Here is a 26,099-nt window from a genome sequence, read left to right as displayed (position 1 = left end):
GGCTAGTCAACGGTGTAGACGATCTTAAATTTAAGCCTTTTTATCGTATACCTTTGAATGCTATGGACCATTTTGCACATACAATACTGGCTGGCGGCATATGTCACGGGCCGAAAATGCATATCAGTCATATTTGCGGCTACTACGCTGGTACGGAGTAAATACACGCAAACGCTCGAAAATTCCATAGACAGAGCCTAGTTAATTTTTGAGTTTCGTCCCTTGCGTCGTCTGCTCGAGTTGCTGTCCATCAAGAAATGGCATGAGTATGAGTTCTAATCTTGGCGACTTGTTATTGTTATGAATAAACAGTTTACTATTTTTTTCTTATCGTTTTTTGAGTGTTTCAGTATATAAAAAGGTTATGATATGACAGTTTCCCTTTCACCAGTGATATCAGCGCTCGACTACCACATCAAAAGGAAACCTGGCATGTAATAACCTCTTAATAACGCTAATGGTTTCTTCCACAAACATTCGTTACATTTGAAACTTTGCAGGCAATATATCTCACGTTTGTGACAATGCATCTATGCAAGAATCTACCATTGTATAGGAACAAGAACATACATAATTGTATTTATCAATCGCATAAATTAAAAGTAAATAAAGCAATTTAAAAAGGAACAGACTGAACAGCACTAGTATTAATATGTGTTCATCTTCAAGAATTAATGATGACACACAAATCTTATGCAATAAATAAAAACAATAAACTCTCTCTCTCTCTCTCTCTCTCTCTCTCTCTCTCTCTCTCTCTCTCTCTCTCTCTCTCTCTCTCTCGTCTCTCTCTCTCTCTTATTTGTTTAGGTCAAACTCTCTCAAATCGATTCGTGTATTGACGGTAATTTTTCATATAACTGACTTTCTTGTCTTGTTGGAAACACGCTCATAAACAACGAACCGGATATACATCACATGGCGGTGCATAGGGATATAAACGAAATACCTCACCTCCACCTCAAGCAGACCGAATGCAACTGGGGGACCCGCCAAGTGATGGCTGTGACGTACAATACATGCCCACGATTCGTCTCTGTTTTGAAACAAAATACTTCTGGAGATAAAATTCATTATTAATTCCATGACTTTGTTCTCAAGTAACCATTGTTATCACAATCATATGTTCTCGTATTTCCAAAAGTAACTCAACATATATCCACTCCTCACGATACATCGTCATGTTGTAATGGTATATTGAGAATATTTACAGCTGTCGAGCAGTGGATAGAGGAAGAAGGTTGGTTAATGATGTGACCACCAAATAAACCCCCAACCCCCAAAACTCACCCTGTACAGCGGCAGAATAATTGTAGTATAAAAATGTGCATTATTTCCATTTGAAATACATAGAGTTATGGTGAAACAAAGAAAATCGATGTGATTAATTATATGTATGCACCCCTTGTTTTTAAGAAGGCCAAAAGGTGCCAGTTTGGTAGCAGGCAATCTTCTTTACATATCATCAAATCTCATTATTCAAATACTTGCTTATGTTTTACGAATTTTCAAGTTTTTTCACGTTACGACGATTATTGTTTCGTAATTTCATTTATTTTGTAACAACAAAAATAACCAAAAAACTTGAAATAATAAGAAAACAATTGCAATAACGAGAAAATAATTGAAATATCGAGAGAAAAAGCTAACGGTTTGATACGAGAAGATCATATCAAATCAAATCAAATTAAACATTTGTATAGCGCTACATATCCAGAGTCCTGCTCATGTGCGCTTTGTCGAAGGCTCGTTTGAAGAGGATGGTTTTGAGACAAGATCGGAAACTGTTGATATTTTCCTATTTTTGACATTTTCAGGTAATCCATCCAGAGTACAGCAGAGAAGCAGATGCAACGATATTTCGATTTTTTGGATTTCGATTGAAATAACGAAGCACTATTCAAAGTTTCCAAAATACAATTTGAGTAACGATAGAGTAAGCAAGTAAATGACAAATATTTTAGGTACCAATCTGGCGCTATAAGGGTCTGGTATGTTTTGACATTTGATCTGTATGTTCCAGCATCAGTCACGATGACACATAACTGTCTCAGGCTCCGTCGATTGGTTCTTTACAACTGTTGTTGAGAAAATACTTTCTGATAACCAGGCCTGAAAGATATTGTCTACATGTCATCAAATAGCTATCATTTATAACGTTATCGGGGCGGTGGGGTAGCCTAGTGGTTAAAGCGTTGGCTTGTCACGCCGAAGACCCGGGTTCGAATCCCCACATGGGTACAATGTGTGAAGCCCATTTCTGGTGTCCCCCGCCGTGATATTGCTTGAATATTGCTAAAAGCGGCGTAAAACCAAACTCAGTCAGTCAGTATAACGTTATCCCCTAAATTTCGTACATTTCAGGGATTTGAATTCTGAGATGAGTATAGCATTTTTAACTAAAAATCCATGCTTTCAGAATGGTATTTGGTGTTCGTGTAGTATGTTTGTTAAAAGAATTGGCGCGTCTTGTCGAAGTAAATTGTTGGATTCTCCACACTGTACGATCGATGATGCTAATGCTAATTTCCCTTGATATTTCTGCACGGAATATTACTTAGAGTAGTGTAATATTCACCAGTGTCCCCTAACGTTATATTACTGAAATGTGGCCGATGAAGACTCATTATCACGCGTGACCAAAATCTCATGTATGTACTTGTAACACAAGCACGACGTGGCACATATACTCCGAAACCAGAAAATTTGAAACAGATATTTTCAGTTGATGCCCAACTTCATGAAGCGTTAGAGTGCACCTACAAGAATTCTCCTTAAAACAGACCGGTATCCAATACACGCGGGCTTAGTGTTACGGTATATGAATTATCCTCAGTTAAAAACCCATAGAACGACTATTTCCTAACCTACTTTGAAGGCATGGTCAGTATCAGGTATTCAATAAATACCCCTTCTCCAATAACATTTGGGTCAGTGCAATGTCCTAAAAATACACTACGAATGTATATCTTGGTGAAAAAATATTCGAACAATCAGAGAGACAAACATCAAGCCAGTCTGTCTTACAGTCCCTGAACCACATTACGTTCCCTACCGCCTAGCCCTCAATGCAATGCTAAAGCCCTAAATGAAGCAAGTTAGATTTCCCAGGCTCCCAACTCACTGGGGCTCCTTTTCAATTAATGGTTTATGTGTTACTATCAAAATTGTATATATTCAGAGACTAAGCGTTAGTCTAACATACAGCGTTAGTCGAGGACATACAGATCGTGCCATAAAGGACTCTTTCTTTGAAGGACAAAGAGATACAGATCAAGCTACTGTAAGTATTTTGTCTTAGAACAATCTTGGGTACCCACTGCAGATTTTGCACCTAGAACACTTCTGGTAATATACATCAAAGCGACAACTCGAGTGAAAATAGGTTTATTGTTTGTTACAATATAGATGTAATATGCAAATATTGAAGGGCATGTGCCTCTCTTTACATCGATATGCTCACTAGCAGTTGTCCCTCTCAGATATACTCATACAAAGTATTAGCCATGGGGATACCCATTGCAGATATTCCTAGCTGCAGGATTACAAATAAAGATATATAACATATTGATTAGGGACCCGAATCATTTACTACGATCGTTACCCAAGGTTCTGTCATGCATCACTATGGGCTTCCACAGTCTCTGAACTACGTCATCTGACGTACGATGCACGGTCAGGTCCTGGTTGTCGTCACATAAACTAGCACGTCAACATGACGTCGTGCTGGACAAGTCACAGGCTCTGCTCGCCTACATAGGTTTATTACTACGTCACTACAAAGACATGACGCTCGCGTCATGGGCTCAGATCGTCTCCATAGTTTCTGTAATACGTCACCTCGACGTCATGATGCTGCACGTACTGCCGCCATGGCCTCCATCTGAGGTTAGACTTGATATTTTCCCATATTTCCGGAAGAGCCATCCATACAATTGGAAGCACTGCAGATTTTATGTCTGCGCATACGCCAAAGATAAAGCCGGATATAATCATGGTGTGGTACGTCCATGACGATCCCATGTAGTCGGCCATGACGAACCATATCTCCTCACCACATAACATGAAGACTGTCACCAAGCTGGCACTGGTAATGACGGCAGTGTCCCTGGCAGAGTCGGAATACGTCAGCAGACCAAGACTTGCCACCCCTGCTGGTCTCTTCTTGTAAAAGACAGCTAAGATCGTCCCCACCTGGAACAGGATGATGATGCCAGGCAGGAAGAAGCACAACACAGATAATGTCACAGTCGCCCATCTGACCAGAAGTATTGGACAGTATCGCTCACTCCATGAGCTGACGGACCATAAAGGATGTAGGCTTGCAAATATTATTGGCATGATAACAATGCATGCAATAGCCCATGGTAACGCTAAGAGTTGCACCGACAACAGAGTCCTGCAGCTCCGGGACAACCGGGGACGGGCTATTTGAAGCCTCTCTAATATGAAGTCGAAGTTGACCATGACAACGCACCAGCTCGCTACAAAAATCTGTAGATAATTCTCAATGATTTGATAAGCCACATGCATGGTGCAGCCATAGTTCCATCTGCGGTTTAAGGCAAAGTCCACCTTGAGAGGTATGCATATGACTCCGATCATCAGGTCTGACACAGCTATGTTGACGATGAGTTGGTTTCTGAACACACCCCGGAGCCTCCTGGATGTGAGGATGACGCCTATCAGGAGGAGGTTGACGAACACGACCCACACGGCGTCCAGGACACCTACAGCTACAGTTGCCCTGAAGATACGGGTTTGTAGCCGTTGTCGACTCTCCCATTGTTCTCGGTGGAACGCGATCTTGCTGATGTTGCTGGTGTTCATCTTACGGCATCACACAGCAACTCTGTAACAAAGCATAAACTTGTTTATATATGTTTGTTTGTTTGCACTCAGCAATTTTGCAGCTGTAAATACTCGAACCTAGACCAGACAATCCAGTGATTGACATGATGAGCTTTCGGTCCTTGCAATTGCAATCCCGTAAGTCGCTTCTTAGGACAAGTATGGGGTTCTTGGTTATAAATTGTACACATACGCACGCAAGCACGCACGTACGCACGCACGCACACACACACACACACACACACGCACACACACAGTTTATAAATATCAGTACTGCCTACCTGGATGCTCAGTGGATATCAAATAGGTACATGTAGATAGACACGTATAAGAACAGATATGAAGGTATGTATAGGAGAGGTGGATTTCTTGGTGTGCGTGTATATCGGTTCAACGAGAGTTTAGCAATTTCGACGTGAATACAGTGAAGCGAGGCGTTGATATAAAGAGGCAGATATCTGGGGAGATATGTATATGGAGAAGTAAATATCAAGATAGGTGTGTGTATGGAGAAGTAAATATCAAGATTGGTGTGTATATGGAGACGTAACTATGAAGATTGATGTGTATATGGAGAAGTAAATATAAAGATAGATGTATATATGGAGAATTAAATATCAAGATAAGTGTGTATATGGAGAAGTAAATATGAAGATAGGAGGAGAAGTAAATATCAAGATTGGTAAGTGTATGGATAAATATGAAGATTGATGTATATATGGAGAAGTAAATATAAAGATAGATGTATATATGGAGAAGTAAATATCAAGATAGGTGTGTATATGGAGAAGTAAATATCAAGATTGGTGTGTATATGGAGAAGTAAATATAAAGATTGACGTGTACATGGAGAAGTAAATATAAAGATAGATGTATATATGGAGAGTAAATATCAAGATAGATGTAAATATGGAGAAGTAAATATCAAGATAGGTGTGTATATGGAGAAGTAAATATCAAGATTGGTGTTTATATGGAGAAGTAAATATGAAGATTGATGTGTATATGGAGAAGTAAATATAAAGATAGATGTATATATGGAGAAGTAAATATCAATATAGGTGTGTATATAGAGAAGTAAATATCAAGATAGATGTATATATGGAGAAGTAAATATCAAGATGGGTGTGTATATGGAGAAGTAAATATCAAGATAGGTGTGTGTATGGAGAAGTAAATATCAAGATAGGTGTGTATATGGAGAAGTAAATATCAAGATCGGTGTGTATATGGAGAAGTCAATATCAAGATAGGTGTGTATATGGAGAAGTAAATATCAAGATAGGTGTGTATATGGAGAAGTAAATATCAAGATAGGTGTGTATATGGAGAAGTAAATATCAAGATAGGTGTGTATATGGAGAAGTAAATATCAAGATAGATGTGTATATGGAGAAGTAAACATCAAGATAGATGTGTATGTGGAGAAGTAAATATCAAGATATGTGTGTATATGGAGAAGTAAATATCAAGATAGGTGTGTATATGGGGAAGTAAATATCAAGATAGATGTAGGTAGCTAGCATGTTCAGTGAGTATATGGACAGGTGGATGTGTACACAAGGAGATGATGCTCGCAACAATTGAAGAAGCTCAGTAAGTGTTCGAGCAGCTCGTAAAATCTACAAATGTGGTTTGGGGTTGCATGAAACATTCAGCTGATATCAGCCGTTCATGGGGCTTTCTTCGCTGTTGGAGTGAAGTGGGGATTCTTCGCCTTACGCCAGCAAAATCAAAATTAGCTGCAGATTACGATATGATTAATGGAGCCTGTAGTGAAAGGCACTCTTTGATAAGGTGTTAATGGAAGATTTATATATGTTAGATGGAAATCCTATATGTAGTTGACATTATCTTAACTAAATATGTGCACGTGTTAACTAAAACTGTGTATGTCCTTACTAAACACTGCACATGAGGGAGCCATGTGTGTGTTTACTAAGCAGAACATACCTTAACTACAGTTGTCAATTAGTTAACGAAAACTGTTGATCTGAATGAGTTAAAACGAGTGGGCATGAGTAACATTTGTTAGTATGATCAACGTGAGTTAACTTGAGTTAACGAGAAAGCATGACTAAGCATGATGTAACATGGGTAACACGAGTTAACATGATTACACAAGAGTTAGCATGAGTAACACGAGTTAACATGATTACACAAGAGTTAGCATGGGTAACACGAGTTAACATGATTACACAAGAGTTAGCATGGGTAACACGAGTTAACATGATTACACAAGAGTTAGCATGGGTAACACGAGTTAACATGATTACACAAGAGTTAGCATGAGTAACACGAAGTCAATGAAACTGCCTGAATTGTTCAATATCAAGAGCTATGTATAAAACAACCAGAGTGTCAAAAAACCTTCCCAGGACAAGAGGGATAACACGGTTTTTAAAGCAGCTCCAGCCTTTGGTGCCTACAATTCATAACTCTCGTCCATGCTCTTTAAATATTTAAAAAGTTGTTTGAACAAGTTTTCAACATTCTAGGCCTGAGCATGGCCTTCAAAACGTTGTATGGTGTACACGTTGATGACAGTGAACATATGCGTGTCCGGTTTTTCTGTTCTTTTTTTTATTTTTTTATTTGCCTGGGGAACAATTTACTTGCGTTTGTAACAGGCGCCACCGGGGCACCATATACTCCTCACCTTTTCGTGAATACCTGATATCATCCATATGTGACAGATTCATAAACACATGTTCATGATATCATTAAATGGGTTATTCCGCTTTAGCAGAGGTTTCTCTTGGTTGTGGACATGTTTTTGTCACTTGCAATACATTTAAACCAAGCATACACCTGTTGAACAAAACTGCAAATGTGTTAATTTGAGCTGGATATTATTAACTCGCAATGCTTCTTAAACTGTTCATATATGGCCAGGGTACAGAATCCGTACATACAGATAATGCTGGTTACTTCCCATGACACCGTCAGACATCATGATGACACTTATATAGGACGACAACGCCAGACATTATGACACTTATATACGATGACAACGCCATACATTATGATGACACTTATATACGATGACAACGCCATACATCATCATGACACTTACATAGGATGACAACATCAGACATTATGACACTTATATACGATGACAACGCCAAACATCATGATGACACTTATATCGGACGACAACGCCAGACATCATGATGACACAACGCCAGACATTATGACACTTACATCGGACGACAACGCCAGACATTATATAGGACGACACTTATATCGGACGACAACGCCTGACATCATGATGACCATGACATAGGATGACAACATCACATCATCATCATGACACTTACATGACACTTATATAGGATGACAACGCCAGACATCATCGATGACACTTATATAGGATGACAACATCAGACATTATGACGCACTTACATACGATGACAACGCCATACATTATGATGACACTTATATCGGACGACAACGCCAGACATCATGATGACACTTATATAGGACGACAACATCAGACATTATGACACTTACATACGATGACAACGCCATACATTATGATGACACTTATATAGGACGACAACGCCAGACATCATGATGACACTTATATAGGATGACAACGCCAGACATTATGATGACACATATATAGGACGACAACATCAGACATTATGACACTTACATACGATGACAACGCCATACATTATGATGACACTTATATCGGACGACAACGCCAGACATCATGATGACACTTATATAGGACGACAACATCAGACATTATGACACTTATATAGGATGACAACGCCAGACATTATGATGACACATATATAGGACGACAACATCAGACATTATGACACTTATATAGGATGACAACGCCAGACATTATGATGACACCTATATAGGACGACAACGCCAGACAGTATGACGACATTTTTATACGATGACAACGCCAGACATCATGATGACACTTATATAGGATGACAACGCAAGATATCATGATGACACATATATGGGACGACAACAAGTCTGGACAAGATAGTCCAATGATCAGTATCACAACACAAGCCTGATAATAACCGTCCGATCAATTAAAAAAAGTGTCACAATGTGTGATTACTGGGGGCAATGTGTGCAGCCCATTTCTGGTGTCCCCCACTGTGATATTGCTGAAATATTGCTAAAAGCGGCGTAAAACTAAATAACTCACTTACTGAAATGCCTTAACCAGGTCTTTGATGGTGCAGCTTTAATGGAAAAGCTGTGATCAAAGAGTGTATTTCCATGAAAGTCGAATTACGTATACAGGTATACCTTGGTAAGAGAGGATTGTAACTGTCATGTGTTGTTGCTGATGGTGTCTGTTTTAGGTGAAGGGGCAATTGAAAATCAATAAGTATTTTGTGAAATTCATATAAAATACAAGTATTTTGTGGTCCAAAACAACCATTTGTATCAAGCTGCAGTGATTTCGTTGCTCACAGTCTACCCTGGTTATAACGCCCCTATTTGTATACGATCATTACGGAGCACCCCAATAAGAATCAAACGTTCTTCACATATACGGTGTTTATATATGTGTTTTGTACATGTGTTGGCTGATAAGCATTTGATATATACGGGGCCTGAGATATCCTGTAAACGAAGAGTGTATCTGTGTACGGATGTGATAACCCAGTTACTTCAAACTGATCTGGTCAGAGGTGTTTTTTCTTCCTCGCTCTTCCTGTGTGCTGGAGGTTCATGTTACTTGAAATTAAGGCTAGAGACGGATGTTTTTTGAAAAGAACCAGACACTTTAGCTGAAAGTGGCACCGAACAGATTCCGAATAAGAAGCGCCAATTTGACTATCTTCGTTGAGCAATTCATCAGGTGGAATATGTATGTCATCATTGCAATGACGCTGGCATTATGCCAAGTTCTTGTCTTCCATCCATCTGTATCTTGTCAACATTTTATGATTAACATGTCTGTGTTTGTATTTTGTATGCAACCTGTCTGTGTCGGTATGATATATGCAGTATGTCTGTGTTTGTATTGTGTATGTAATATGTATTTGTCCGTATTTTGTATGTAACATCCCTGTGTCTGTATTTTGTATGTAGCATGTCTGTATCTGTATTTTGTATGTAACATGTCTGTGTCTGTATTTTGTATGCAACATGCCTGCTTTTTGTATGTAATATTCATGTGTCTGTATTGGGTGTATATAACATGTCTCTGTCCGTGAATGTATGTCTGTATTTTGTATGTAACATGTCTGTATTTTTTCGTAATGTAACATCCAGTGTATGCAACGTATGTATGTATTTCGTATATGTAACATGTCTGTGTCTGTATTTTGTATATGTAACATGTAAAACATGTAAAATTTTGTATGCATTTTATATGCATGTCTGTGTCTGTACGTAACATCCCTGTGTCTGTACATTGTATTTTGTATATGTAACATTTGTATTTTGTGTGTCATCCCTATGTCTGTATTTTGTGTGTATTGTGTCTGTATATGTAACATCCCTGTGTCTGTATTTTCTGTATAACATGTATGTTCTATGTAACATCCCTGTGTCTGTATGTTGATGTAACATCCCTGTGTCTGTATTTTCTATGTAACATCCCTGTGTCTGTATTTTCTATGTAACATCCCTGTGTCTGTATTTTCTATGTAACATCCCTGTGTCTGTATGTTGATGTAACATGCCTGTGTCTGTATTTTGTATGTAACATCCCTGTGTCTGTATTTTGTGTGTAACATCCCTGTGTCTGTATGTTGATGTAACATCCCTGTGTCTGTATTTTCTATGTAACATCCCTGTGTCTGTGTATCCCTGTGTCTGTATGTTGATGTAACATCCCTGTGTCTGTATTTTCTATGTAACATCCCTGTGTCTGTATGTTGATGTAACATCCCTGTGTCTGTATTTTCTATGTAACATCCCTGTGTCTGTATGTTGATGTAACATGCCTGTGTCTGTATTTTGTATGTATCATCCCTATGTCTGTATTTTGTGTGTAACATCCCTGTGTCTGTATGTTGATGTAACATCCCTGTGTCTGTATTTTGTGTGTAACATCCCTGTGTCTGTATTTTGTATGTAACATCCCTGTGTCTGTATGTTGATGTAACATCCCTGTGTCTGTATTTTCTATGTAACATCCCTGTGTCTGTATTTTCTATGTAACAGTTCTGTGTCTGTCCGTTGTAACATCCCTGTGTCTGTCCGTTGTAACATCCCTGTGTCTGTATTGTGTATGTAACATCCCCGTGTCTGTATTGTGTATGTAACATCCCTGTGTCTGTATTTTGTATGTAACACCCCTGTTTATGTTTTGTGCGACTCGTGTTTGTGTCTTGCAGGTGACATGTATACATTTGTATACAAACTGTTTGTAATAAGTGTATAAAGTACTCCTAACGTTTTGATATTTTGCACGTAGCTGAAGCCGAGGCTAGTTCGAATCTAAAATATGTGCCAGTGTTCAGTATCAGTGATTAATTAGCACAGGTGGTAAACGTCTAATAATCTCCTCTGCCAGAAGCATAAGTGGCTAGTGGTTCCATTTACCTATATGAATTTTATAAAGTAAACATAAATGGTAATATCAAAACATTAAGGAACCTAGTTGTTTCAGCACACACGTACACACAGAGTTACACAGACATACAGATATGGACACTCTGTAACGCAGAAGAAAGCACTGTTGCAATACATTATTCACAATGAGAATTTATTGTGCCATACGACTCAATATACACGTACGTCAACAATGGGCCTTACATAAGAATCACATTACAGCAAGTAGTCACGAGAACACTTGACACGTTCACAGGCCTGGTGCTTCCTGTTAAAAACACCTAGGTTCAATGAGCTTTCATTGCGTGAAGCAATCACTAGTCTAACAAACCTAAGAGTTTCATTTTCCAAAATGAACTATTTCTTCTTACCTCATGTGACGCCCTGGAATTGCACAACATCGTCCATTTCCTGGAGAGAAAAAACACCAAAATTCAATCTACTGACACATATTTCACCCTCGTCCCCTTCCCATGCTACCAGAGACTAATATATACAGTGTGAGCGCTGACCTAGCTTACTTCCTCACATATGTTTTTACCAAACAAACACACTTTCTCTGGCTTCCGTAACCATTTCCTTATCCCAAAGCACAATGTGAGACAGAACAGAGCAATTAGGCCACATACTTCCAGCATGAGTGTCTTGATAGCTTTCATAGGTTGAAAATCCAAGAAATGAACTTAGTCCGCATATCCTTATCTGTATAGTAACGGTTGCGATTTGAAAATATTTCATTTGGATGTGGCTAAATCGTGAAGTAAAACTGAGCCTGACTGGAGGATGCAGCAAAACGTGAATCTGACTAGACTGTGTATTAAAACAGTAAATCTTACTAGACTCTGTCTTAAAACAATAAATCTGACTAGATCCTATTAAACAGTGAATCTGACTAGACTGTGTAATATTAAAACAATACATCTGACCAGACTCTGTATTTAAACAGTAAACACCTTCTACGCGATTTGGGCTATATATGTTCTTTGCATAATCATTTGTATCTAGATATGCTTCGTCATATATGCCATATTATGAAGAACTAAACAAGTGTGTTTACATTGCTGTCATGCTTACTGAATACAGCCATGGTTATATGTTTCCCTCACTGCAAGAAACGGTATAAATATGTAACATAAACCAACTTACGCAGAATATGAGTTGCTACGAAATGGTAAGAGTAATACCGCTGTATATATACTAGCCACAAAAAGTAAATGGTATGCATTGTAACAATTCTTTTTAGATCTGAAAATATAACAATGATATGTTTCCATGTAAACTTTAACAGGTGGATATTGAGATCATGAAATGACGGCAAAACAGCACGTTTATGTCCATGTCATTGACATTGACATCCAAATCCGAGGAAAGGGTCAGGCAACAATGTCACAAACCCAATAACGGGTATGGCGAACTCAAGCACCGAGAACAGTAGTGCATAGACACAAGAGGCTACCAAATGGCCATAAAGGGCTTGTGGAATGGCTTATCATATCCCTGCAAGTCTGCTGCCAAATCGGAACAATTCTTAGCAAACCAAGAGGTGTGAGGATGGTCACTATCCAGTTGGAATATCAGTCCTAGGCCATGGAGTAGACTAACAACTAGTCTCTGAAATGAACATATACTCATGCCAATAATGGTTGTCACCTCCTTCAATTTTTTTAATTGGAGAGGGGGTGGGGTGTGGGGTTGGGGTTGGGTGGGGGTGACAACCATTATTGGCATGAGTATATTTTACTGAAAAATGTTCATAGTAAAAAAAGAAAAATATAATGAAAAGGAGCCCTGAGACTTCTTCATTCAAGCTGAGGAAATCTAGACTTGCCACATTTTCTAAACTTGCTTGGGCTTTCTTGGATATATTTGCTTCAGGGTCTGTACGACAGACTAGCCATGGAGTTGAACGAACGGAATTGCCACTGGTCCGACAATCTGATTCCGTTATCCCACACCTATCAAATTACCTTGAACAACAACTGAAGGGGTTCCCTGACGTGCACTCATCACACCCCAAATCATCTCGGAACTACCCTAAAGCGATACCCCTGCATGACCACAACTGTCCCCAAGACGCCTGAAGACACGTTAACGTCCATCACTACGGTATCAAGTGTGAAATCTGGACCCGTCTGTAAATAAAACAATCCTCCATCACAGCCTGGGTTGACCGTTGACAGTTTCCTCGATGACGTTGCGTCAGGATAGGTCGTATGGCGGGACGACGTGGTCATATCCCGTAATGACATACGCGGTTCTTGACTGTGCTAGACTGTCCTGGAGTGATCTTAGCAGTGGTCAGAGCTGGAACCTGTGCCGGAGATGGGTCACCCGTATCCATCTGTCCTGTCTTGGCGTTGTGGCGCACGGGCATCCTACACGTGGACGCTCGGCAACGTATTGTTCGAATGTCCCGACAATGCTGACATAGTGCGTCGGTGGCCATCGAAATGCGCAACCACCTAAGACACTCGACAACGGACCATCCCAATATCCCCATGACGTGATGCAGTCTTGGCATTCGGTGCCGTTCATTATCCGGTTAAGTTTCTGAACGTACCAATTAAGCTTCCCCAGTCACAGTTTTGACATTTACGCGCTCAAAGCAGTTTATCGAGATGCACATGCACAACGTGTTGCACAACACAAAGCCCTGCGAAAAGCACTGACATCTTGGAACATGGCATGTGCATATGTGTTCAATTCACAAATAACTGTGTTTTGCATTGGTATTTGTGTGCACATATTGTTTCAAAATACATTTTGATTTCCTGTGTGCACAGCTAGTGTCTAGTATATATCACATTTGATACACAATACTGTATTATATAATATTATTGTTATTATTTATTATTCATGCCTGGAATCAGGAACATAGTACTATAGACCACTTGCATGTACTTAATGATCACAGTTCATGTATACCACTCGGTGATAATGCTTAGAATTCTGAGAAAATACCATCTTTTTCATGTACATGATTATCATAGTTGATATATAGCACTCTGTGACAACGCCTATATTATTGAAGCTACCCATTTAAGATGCACTTCCTTTTACATGTACATTTTATATTGTAGTTGATGTAAACCTCTGTGATAATGCCTGGAGTACTGAACATGTACTACAGAACTATCATATACATGATTACCATTGCCGATGTATACCTCTGTGATAATGCCTGGACTGAACATATACTACAGAACTATCATATACATGATTACCATTGCCGATGTATACCTCTGTGATAATGCCTAGAGAACTGAACATATACTACAGAACTATCATATACATGATTACCATTGCCGATGTATACCTCTGTGATAATGCCTAGAGTACTGAACATATACTACAGCACTACCATATACATAATTACCATTGCCGATGTATACCTCTGTGATAATGCCTAGAGTACTGAACATATACTACATCACTATCATATACATGATTACCATTGCCGATGTATACTTCTGTGATAATGCCTAGAATTCCAGATCTGAAAATATACTACTAATACCACTTTCATGTACATGAATATCAAAGTTGAAGTATACAGCTTTTGGTTTCGATAATGCCAAGGAGGATGACATACAAGGTACCCTTGCATACATATATATGCTTATGTTTCAAAATGGGTACGTCCAGCTCTACAAGTGCTTTACAAATATCACTATTTACAACTATTACCCGTTAGCATCGTTGTCAAATTGATGAACCAGCTTTTCTTAAATAAACACATAACCTCTCCAAGGCCGAATTCTAGCCATACGGTTCTGATGCTACAAGACCATACCCAGCACCGAAGGTTTGGAGGTTCAGTATACACTGAAAAGGATCATTGTTTACAAATACCACACGAGAATTGGTAAACATTCTTACCTCACCTCTGCCCTGACAATAGCACTGTGACAACGTCTAAAGCGGAAAACTAGGCAGTGTGTCCCAATTTTACGTCCAATTACCAGATTAAAACGACTCCGCTGGTTACGAAAGGTCACGGCTGTTGGAACTGCTGAAGTGTCAGGCAGAACGTCCGCGTCCGATGTTGAGCTGATATCCGAGTTAACGTGAAATGTGTCGTGAGCGATAAACAGGTTTGCACGCATTCCTGTGTGTGGCTGTCTCGACTAATCCCTGTCTTGAACACTGAACATGGATCCTGATGCTTCTAGTGTGTCAACTGACGAATTGTGATCGATCTCGACAATTGTTTTGTCCAATGATATTGATTGATAAACCGACTCTGGTTTATTTAATCACGTACATACTCATACCTAAGCCAGGTATGGGAATTGTTGCAAATACTATGTGCCTGTTGAAATGTTAAACTGTATATTATTTTGGTTTGCCCAGTGACGGATGGAACTTTAAATATGTGATACGTAAATATTTCATCGAAAATACATTGATGCACACAAATTTTCGGTTGTACGACGAAAAAGAAATTGGTTGGAAAATATCAAATTACCAAAAGATATCAATACACTGTCATGAATGTATAGATATTTCTGTTGTCTAGATATTTATGCAATATACTGGCGCCAATTAGGGACCGTTCATCATTTATGGCCAGGGGGGGTGATGATGATTTTTATGGAGAAGCGTGTACAATGTGAATGCACCCCCTAAAATTTATGTACAAAGTAAGTGACCCCCCTGCATGTCATGTACAAAATCAATGACCCCCCCTCCCCCTTCCAATATTTTTTAAGCATAATTTTAAAATATTTTTATGTACAAAATTGATGACCCCCCCAAGAAACATGTGTTCAAAATTGATGACCCCCCTACCTCCCAAGAACAAAATGGTGACCCCACCTTAAAATCATCATCACCCCCTAGCCATAAATTATGAACGCTAAATACGTCAAAAGGGGATAATTCAGACTCAGTGTATACTCTGTACGGTGGTTTGTTTAATATAATTTCCGAAATAGAACATCGAAAATCTCACATCGTGTTATCGTGTTTCAGTTCATTATATACTACATCTAATGCACTTTTATATGACATGTCCAGCGACCTTTAACTGTACACAGTTATAAAAATGTGATAAGAGAACCTCTGTTTTGAGAACGTACACGTAAAAATGTTAATGGCGGCCGTTTAGGGAAAATGGCCACTTTGGCCACAATGAAGCGAAATTGGAGTCGCTCCACCCCTGAAATTATCAACTTCACCAGGAACTACCTATGTGATAAAAGACCCAATTGTTGTACATGGACTAACAACTAAACTAACTGGACTTTGCCTGTGCCAAGGCGAAAGCTTTCGACCCTTCTTATTCATGATGGAGTTGGTGGGGTAGCCTAGTGGTTAAAGAGTTCACTCGTCACGCCAAAGGCCCATGTTCGATTCCCCACATGGGTGCAATGTGTGAAGCCCATTTCTAGTGTCCCCCGCAGTAATATTTCTGGAATATTGCTAAAAAGCGGCGTAAAAGCATACTCACTCACATATTCATAAAGTTCCAAAACAATTGTAACTAAGCTATGATATTCGCTGTACGTGAGTTCATTGAAGTATGAATCTCTCAAAATTGAACGACAGTGCCTGTATTGTACCCAATCTGGAAATTTGTTTAGGAGTTTTGACGTTTCATGTGGTACGTCTGACCTACTTTGGGATGTTTGAGTTAGTGAGTGAGCCGCTTCAAACACTGTTCCAGTTGTATCAAGGCTTTGTATCAAAGCTTGATGTGTGAGGAAAACGCGACGTGATGCAGGTATAAAACATTCACCATTTAGCGGCAATGGTGCAAACAAACCTACAAACATTATCGGTGCGAACCGGGACTCGGACCAACCATCCAGTTTCTATCGTGTCCAAGGTTGCACATCTACACAGCATCTCGCCGACGGTTGTGTTCAAGAAACAAGGAGGACAATATTTATTTGAGAAGTATTATCATCATCAGAAGAAGATACAGTAGAAGAAGAAGAAGAAAATGTATCTTTATCCTAATTACTTCATTAAGTCAGTTGGTAAGCACAGTGACAGTGTTTCGTTATACAGTAGGGGCGGTGAGGTAGCCTAGTGATTTAAGCGTTCGCCCGTCACACCGAAGACCCGGGTTCGATTCCACACAATAGGTACAATGTGTGAAGCCCATTTCTGATGTCCCCTGTCGTGATATTGCTGGGATATTGCTATATATTGTAAAACCATACTCACTCACTCACTCGTTATACAGTAGCGTGAAGACGGCAAAATGGTGTCATGAATCGCATGTGAAAGATCTATAGTTACTGTGGTGGTTTCTCTACTAAGGTATGGACATCACGGCGCTGTTTCATAATTTTCAGTCACTTCAATTGATATTTTCGTCAATTCACGTTAACCACGGTGTTCATCTATCCACGCTGCCCACAATCTACTATGCAGAATCCCATCGTGTCTCAAATGTAATTCTTGCGACATTTTGCCACAGCTCCTACAGAGCGGAGCTTTCTCGAATCAAATCGATCTCACAGCCACAATCAGCTGATCATAAAAAGTAACTAGAATCCACGAAAAATACATTTGGGCCGCCCAAGGAGAATATTCATGGCGGCGATGGCAGTCCAGCTTCTTTGATGAAGTAGCGTTTCCTGATGTCGGTTAACAGCATAAAGTCAAGACATCGCACTGAGATTATTCGTTGTCCTTCGCAAATAATTAAAGTGGCCATTGAAAGTCCTGCAATGACAAGACATTGCGTTTCGTTTATAACTGTCAACCTGCCGCTTCAGACGTCCAATTGATGGCATACTTCTCAGCCCTGGTTCCACGATGACTATTAACACAATTACTGGTAGAGCAATACAGAGGTGTGTGAAAACATTGCTTGTTCTGTTGTAAGCGTTCACGTTGTAGACAATGTAGACATCGTAGACGGTGTATATGTCGTAAGCGTTCTGGACCGTGTACGTGTAATATACTAAGCAGCAAAAGAAATGTCAGTTTGGAATTTTCCTTCGCAGAAACGGATAACTGTAAACTCATTTAATGTTTCGATTGTATATTTTTGACAACATCTCCAACTTTTCCTTCCCAAACTCAAAATGGAACCCAGGATATGGTCCCAAAAACGCAACCTGATCTCGGAGATAGTACGACGTCCTCCATGTTTTTCATGCAACTCATGCTGCACGTGCTGTTCACAAGGACCAGCCCTATAAAATGCACCCCCAAACCTGGTTGAAACATTTACATTACAACGGCAGCAGGATGCCGCGACTCACGACACCTCAGAGGAACCAGGCGCTAGGATGACTTGAAGCTGGCCACACTGCACAGCCGTTGCCAATCACTTCCAGGTCAACGTTCGGACCATCTACAGGCTGCAGCAACATTTCCGGGCCACCAACTGGCAGACCAAGGGTGACCACAAGACGACAAGACACAAGTTTTACGCCGCTTTGAGCAATATTCCAGCAATATCACGGCGGGGGACACCATAAATGGGCTTCACACATTGTACCCATGTAGGGTATCCCGGGTTTTCGGCGTGACGAGTGAACGCTTTAACCATTAGGCTACCACACCGCCCCCATACACGGAAGACCAATCAGTACTGATACAGTACGCCGACGTCTTAACAGCGGGAACCTCCATTGCCATAGACCTTACCGTGGACCTATCCTCACCCCTCGTCATCGGCGTGAACGTCTACAGTTTGCCCTACAACACCAAAACTGGCGATACAGGCAATGGAGAACTGTTCTTGTTCACAGATGAGAGTCGGTACTGCTTATCAACTGCAGATGGCAGAACACGAATATGGCGACGACGTGGCCAGCGTTACTCAGACCAATGTGTTATGGACAAAAGACTCTTAAGTGTTCTGGACAGCGTACGTGTAGTAGATATTGCAAACGGTGTAAGCGTTATAGACAGTGTAGACGTAGTAGACGGTGTATATGTCGTAAGTGTTCTGGACAGCGAACGTGTAGTAGATATTGCAAACGGTGTAAACGTTATAGACAGTGTAGACGTAGTAGACGGTGTATATGTCGTAAGCGTTCTGGAACGTGTACGTGTAGTAGACATTGTAGACGGTGTGAACGTTATAGACAGCGCAGACGTCGTCGGCGGTGTATATGTCGTAAGCGTTCTGGAACGTGTACATGTAGTAGATATTGTAGACGGTGTAAACGTTATAGACAGCGCAGACGTCGTAGACGGTGTATATGTCGTAAGCGTTCTGAACGTGTACGTGTAGTAGACATTGTAGACGGTGTAAACGTTATAGACAGTGCAGACGTCGTAGACGATGTATATGTCGTAAGCGTTCTGGAACGTGTAGGTGTAGTAAATATTGTAGACGGTGTAAACGTTATAGACAGTGTAGACGTAGAAGACGGTGTATATGTCGTAAGCGTTCTGGAACGTGTACGTGTAGTAGAAGACGGTGTGTATTATTATAGTAGACGGTGTAATGTCGTACGTTATAGACAGTGCAGACGTCGTAGACGGTGTATATGTCGTAAGCGTTCTGGAACGTGTACGTGTAGTAAATATTGTAGACGGTGTGAACGTTATAGACAGTGTAGACGTAGTAGACGGTGTATATGTCGAAAGTGTTCTGGACAGCGTACGTGTAGTAGAAACTGTAGACGGTGTAAGGCAGTGAGTGAGGACAGTGAAGACGCTCTAGATAGACAGTGCAGACGCTCTAGACGTTTCACGCGTCGCTGTCAAATAATTCTCTGTCAAAGTCAAGGATTATACCAATGTCGTTACAGTATATGTATTATTACAGTCATGTAAAATGGACTACTTTTGTCTCACAAAATATTTTTATAGACACAAACAGTATATACAATATATTCTAGTCAATAGTCAAAGTGGATACAATTCTTATCTGTCTATGTGAAGGAACCTTGTCTACAGTCACATACCCACATGGGTTCTATGTGCGAGGTTAACACACTTTACATTTAATTCTATCAAAACGACAGAAACAAATTATGAAATGAGTGACAGTCGTGCTACAATCCCATCCACACGCTGCGACCTGAATCTGCCATGACCACTGTCAGCTCTGACTGTGACTCGTGTGGAATGTCAGACAGGATACACTTTTCGTCCCTTCTGAAAACAGGGCAATGAAGTAAATGGTTTCAGACTTGGATAATACCGAAGCTTAACCCATCACACTTCAAGAACGAATAGAGATGCGATAGGAACCTGATGCATGAAACCAAGTTATTGAGAGTGACTGAGTATGGTCTTACGCCGCTTTTAGCACTATTCTAGAAATATCATGACGATAGTGAGTGATTGAGTATAGGTTTACGCCGCTTTTAGCAATATTTCCAGCAATACGCTTCACGCATTGTAACCATGTTGGGAATCGAACCCGGGTCTTCGGCGTGACGAGCGAACGCTTTAGCCACTAGAAGGCGGAGGCTGTGTCGCCCCGGTCTTGTGTAGCGAAGAATAACTGTACTGTTGTGTCCCTTGTGTACACAAGAAATACAGAATGGTGGGTTCGAATCCTGATCCGCCCCGATTATGTCTCTCGGTTTGTCAGTACCATATCCGCGGTAGTGGTTTCAACAAAGCGGTGAACTTCCAGCACCAGCATCAACTCGGCCTTTACTCCCATATCAGGCTGACACGTTGTGAGTGAATCTAGAATCTTCAGAGTGAGTGAGTTTAGTTTTACGCCACTTTAAGCAATATTCCAGCAAAACCGGGGGACACCAGAAACGGGCTTCACACATTGCACCCATGTGGGGAATCGAACCCGGGTCTTCGGCCTGACGAGCGAACGCTTTAACCAATAGGCTACCCCACCGTCACTGATACGTCGTGACATAACTGGAATACTGTACAAAGCGGCGTTAAACGTAATTCACTCACTCACACTAAGAGTGAGTCAGTGAGTTTAGTTTTACGCCGCACTCAGCAACATTCCAGCTATATGGCGGATGTCTGTAAATAATCGAGTCTGGACCAGGCAATCCAGTGATCAACAACATGAGCATCGATCTGCGCAGTTGGGAACCGATGACATGTGTGAACCAAGCCAGCGAGCCTGACCACCCGATCCCGTTAGTCACCTCATACGACAAGCATGGGTTACTGAAGGTTCATTCTAACCCGGACCTTCACGGTTCTAACACAAAGGTGACCAACATATATGAGCTACCGGTACATATATAATTCACCTCGAGTTAACAAATATTCATATACTTCCTAATTATACGCCAAGTTGCATCACACAACGAGACACTGGTGAATATTGGAATCAGAAGTAAACGGGAACTCCATTAAATTGAAGACGAAAGTACTACACGAGCTTCTCAGCAGATTTGAAGGCCTTGCGGATATCACCATGACTACATGGCCTGGCGATTTCCCATACAATCGCACGACCTTCAGTCGCGAGGTCTAAACGAGGAAACAACATCAGGAGTCTGCAATGTTAAGCTAGTACTAACAAGCGACAGAAATCTGATCTGCAACATCCAGAGAAACTGTGTCAGTTCACAACCCACAGTTAAACACTGCAGCGTCTCGGCTCGGCAGTGTTGTAGGCGGTGGTGCTGGTTATCCGTGTCCTACATAGTTGCAAGTATGATACAGTGCCATATAGACTAACATCTAGTCTCTGAAATGAACATAATTTCGCACAGAAAACAGTTAATAATTAATTTCCATTTAACAAATATAATAAAACTGAGGCAAAAGATTTTCTTCATTTTCGTAATACAGAAATGTAACAGAAACATGTAAAACTGAGGTTTTACTTCTGTGTAACGAGAATGATCATCAACTGCTACAGGTACAGAGTGTGGGAAGTAAACAGCCTGAGTTTGGCCACAGCACAGTACCCCTTGCCAGAAAAGGCAACTTGCTCATTTCCTGTGATCCAGAGTGAGTGAGTTGAGTTAAATGCCGTATTTCCGATTATGTGGAAAAAAGGCCAAAGTGACGCTAATCGGACCACTTTACCACTTGCAGAGCCAGTAGAACGGTTATGGTTCTGATAAACCTGGAACCGTTACCACGGAGAACGTGGATTCCAACCCACGATCAAAGGTTTCTATAGCAACGAATGATGCAACTGTGCACAAGGAATTGCGGCTCCTTGGACGACAAGGGTCTAGAATCTTCAGAGTGAGTGAGTTTAGTTTTACGCCGCTTTTAGCACTATTCCAGCAATATCACGGCGGGAGACACCAGAAATGGGCTTCACACATGTGGGGAATCGAGCCCGGGTCTTCGGCTTGACGAACGAATGCTTTAACCACAAGGCTACCCCAAATCTCTCTTCAAAATGTCTATGACGTAATTATGTCAGAATTATCGACTAAGTGATATTAAAGACCCTTAGATTGGACTTGCTCATCTTCTATTGTCCTCGATGCTAATCTGGTCTGGTCTTGTTAATTTGCAGCATCTTTTAGTCAAGAAAAACAAAACATTTTGCTGAATGTTTAAACTTAATTTGTGATGGAGGAGGTTAAAAAGTTTACATTTCGCATGCATTGCGATGTAATTGTCAGATACCAAATCATCTTGTCCGATTCCAGTATAATTTGACTCCGTGATAGCGGGAACGCGATACCTTTTTAGTGCAAGATTGAATTTATTCTCTTCTTTATTCGGTGAACCTGTTATTTTGCGACAAGGAGACTGAGAAAAGACGTAAGCGCTCCATAAAGAGAATCTAAATTGCTTTTCAATTGATAAAAGCGTCAATACCATTTCAGGATGGAATTTAGTTTTTCTTCTCTGGTTCTTGCGGAAGGTTTTTGAATGGAACATTTTTGTAGCCATTATTATTAAATATAGTATGACCAGAAATAATTGAGAATTTTAGGAATATGTTTAATTGGATTTCTAGTATAAACAACCTTGACCAGCTATCAAGTGCTTGGTTTCATCCGTTAATCCTTTTTCATTAGTTTGTGAAGAGTTATCCCCCTTTGTTTACTTGCTAGCAGACGACATTTTCAGTGATCCTCAGTATGGATGATTTAGATAAGAGGAAGCTGATTTTTGAGTATTATAACAAGGACATCAGATCAGCTAAAGTGATTTCAAGTAGAACAGGCATCCCTTTGTCCACTGTTGATCGTGTTTTGAAAAATATTGCAAATGGATATGGCATTGAGCACCAGGGAGGCGCAGGTAGGCCCAGAAAATTGACTATCGGTGGCAGGAGGCGGCTTGGTATTCTTGTTTCTAAAATCAAACGAAGGAGTTTAGAAATCTTAAGGCTGGATATGATTGATAGAGGAACTGTGGTTGTCTGTAAGGAGACAATTAGAACTGAGCTGCATGCAATGGGTTGGCAGAAAAGTCGAGGAATTCCATCACCGATCATGAAACCTGAACAAAAGGAGCGAAGGTTGAACTGGTGCTTACAGCATAGAAATTTTAACTGGGACAATGAGATTTTCTCAGATGAAAGGTCTGTGTGGGTGTTTCCTAATACACTAAAATTCTGGACCCACAAACTGAAAAACCTTTGTATCAGCGCCCAAAGTACAGTACGAAATTTAACGTGTGGGGTGACATATCTGTGTATGAAGGAAAGTGTCAATAAGAAAAATCTGACAACTATTGCTGAAATGAAAGAAGAGGTGGTCCGATATTGGGACAGCATGGACCGCGACTTTCTAACTTCTTTGATCAGTAGTATGCCCTGCCGCATTGAAGCCTGCATTGCTGCCCATGGTGACTTGACAAAATACTAACTGTTCACCTGTCTTTGAATCTGGAGTTATGTTCTGCTAATATTCACATTTATTACGTGAGTAATGAGTGAAAAAAATATAACAAATTACAATCTTTAATTTCTGGTTGTACTGTAATTAGCATTAAATGCATATAGTCACAAACATAGTAATATCACCGCTTTAAGTACACACACAGTGTATCGACATGCAAAGATTAAAATAACTAGATACCACGTATATATATGTTTGTTATATTACATACATTTTGCTTACATGTCTTCTCTAGCTACCTCCACGCACAAATAATGGCAAATATACAAAAGGGTCACAATAACTACGGACGCAAATAGAAATATTCAATTCAATGTAGATTCACCTCTTTTACCTTCACTATATCTTTAATTCAATAATATGTGATCCGACGTTACTTCAGTAATGGCTATGCAAACAAGACACCTTCAAAGATTGGTTGGTTTGTAGTTTACACCGCACTCAGCAATATTCCAGATGGCGGCGGTCTAAATAATCGAGTCTGGACCAGACAATCCAGTGATCAACACCATGCACGAGCATCGATCTGAACAACTGGGATACGATAACATGTGTCAACCAAGCCAGCGACCACCCGATCTTGTTAGTCGCCTCTTACAAGCATGGGATACTGAATGATCAGTTGTAACTCGGATCTTCACGGGTCAAGTGTGGCGAAACTCATTCACTCATACAACATGATTTCCTGCGTGATCATATTGTTCGTTATTTTCACACTGGCTGTTCGAATTCTTCTGAGGTTAATGTTCAGATATATGTCGGTACTTTTCCAAGTTTTCCAAGTTTCAAGCCCTTTGGCAGAGATTGTCCCAAAGAGCCTAAAGTGCATGTCAACAACGGGTATTAAGAATTCGAAATATTTCCATTGTTATGTTTTGTCTTCGAGAATAGTAAATACAAATAGGATTTTTTCTAAACCTTTTATTACGTAGATGTACATAAATATATGTCAGTATATACACTGTAGCTGAAGTTCTACACATAAAACTAAAAGCTAAACAAAGATGAACGAACTTCTGCTCTGTCTGTCAGGATTAACCCCACAGTGTTTAGCCACAGGAAGAGTTGTGTCACATAGAACCACCACCGCTAGATGTCGCTACGTTTCCGGAAACTTCCGTTATCCAGTTATTGACGATCTTCTCTAAGAGACTTAGAGGGACTGGGCCATTCTCCAGAATCTGGCTATGGAAGTCTCCTATATCGAATTTGGAACCTGAAATGATTAAACGGACATTGTTGAAAGCTAAATACCTAATACTTGAAGACCATGTCTATATTATGAACCTATACCATTTCTGAAATCTCTGAATGGAGACAATTATGATTTATGATTTCGGGGGCTCTTCCCCAACAAGAGGATAAAGAACACATATGCACGTGTCCTAATATGCGTTTAATGTTACTTTAAGGCGCATGAACCACAACAATCAAACAAATGAGTACTCAATAGCTAGGCGTAATAGTCGTTATTGTAGGAGGGAATTTCCTGTTTTGGCATGTCAGTTAAAGCATTAACGAAGTCAACTGGGACAAACCTAGTTTTCTCCTCGCAGTTTGTCGCAGTTCCTTAATTTTTAGTTCCCCAATCTTGTATGCACATGCTTGACCTGGTAAGGTGATGTAGCGGTCTATTTCGAACTCTATTTCAGTCCGGCCAATCGGAGTGTGGTCAGCCATGTACGTAATGGCCTCCTGACGTGTCCACCTTGGAATGGTTTTCCTCAAGCATTAACACACTTACATTTCCTTGACACTGTAGCAGACAGAATAATTATTTGAACATCGATCCAAGATGGCTTGGTACTTGAGCCTGTTTCTCCGTATCTCCAAGAACATAAAGGTCGATGACCTGGGATACTATCTATTCTAGGTTCTAATGAAGTTTGTTGTTTAACGCTGCACTCAGCTTTATTGCGTTTATATGTATACATGAAGTTGCCGATCCATCTTGGTCGCCTCTTACGACCA

At 40.3% G+C, this 26,099-nt stretch overlaps 1 protein-coding gene across 2 annotated transcripts; it reads right to left on the bottom strand.

The window, feature by feature from the left end:
• Positions 1-3,371: 3,371 nt before the first annotated feature.
• Positions 3,372-15,394, bottom strand: LOC124263478 (histamine H4 receptor-like). 2 transcript variants are annotated; one of them, XM_046698133.1, is made up of 3 exons: positions 15,280-15,394; positions 11,772-11,811; positions 3,372-4,852 (listed from the first exon to the last, which is right to left on the bottom strand). In XM_046698133.1, exon 3 carries the CDS (start codon positions 4,828-4,830, stop codon positions 3,799-3,801), a length of 1,032 nt encoding a protein of 343 aa, XP_046554089.1. In that variant the 5' UTR covers positions 4,831-4,852; positions 11,772-11,811; positions 15,280-15,394; the 3' UTR covers positions 3,372-3,798. The 2 variants fall into 2 exon arrangements, with proteins under 2 accessions (XP_046554089.1, XP_046554097.1); XM_046698141.1 differs by having other exon boundaries at positions 15,285-15,394.
• Between the last annotated feature and the right edge of the window lie 10,705 nt (positions 15,395-26,099).

This window comes from Haliotis rubra, unplaced genomic scaffold (assembly GCF_003918875.1).
Source record: "Haliotis rubra isolate DU_JTF1 unplaced genomic scaffold, ASM391887v1 Scf120, whole genome shotgun sequence".
Taxonomy (NCBI): domain Eukaryota; kingdom Metazoa; phylum Mollusca; class Gastropoda; order Lepetellida; family Haliotidae; genus Haliotis; species Haliotis rubra.
The sequence above is the reverse complement of the archived record's forward strand: the minus strand, read 5'-3'. Positions and strand labels throughout refer to the sequence as shown.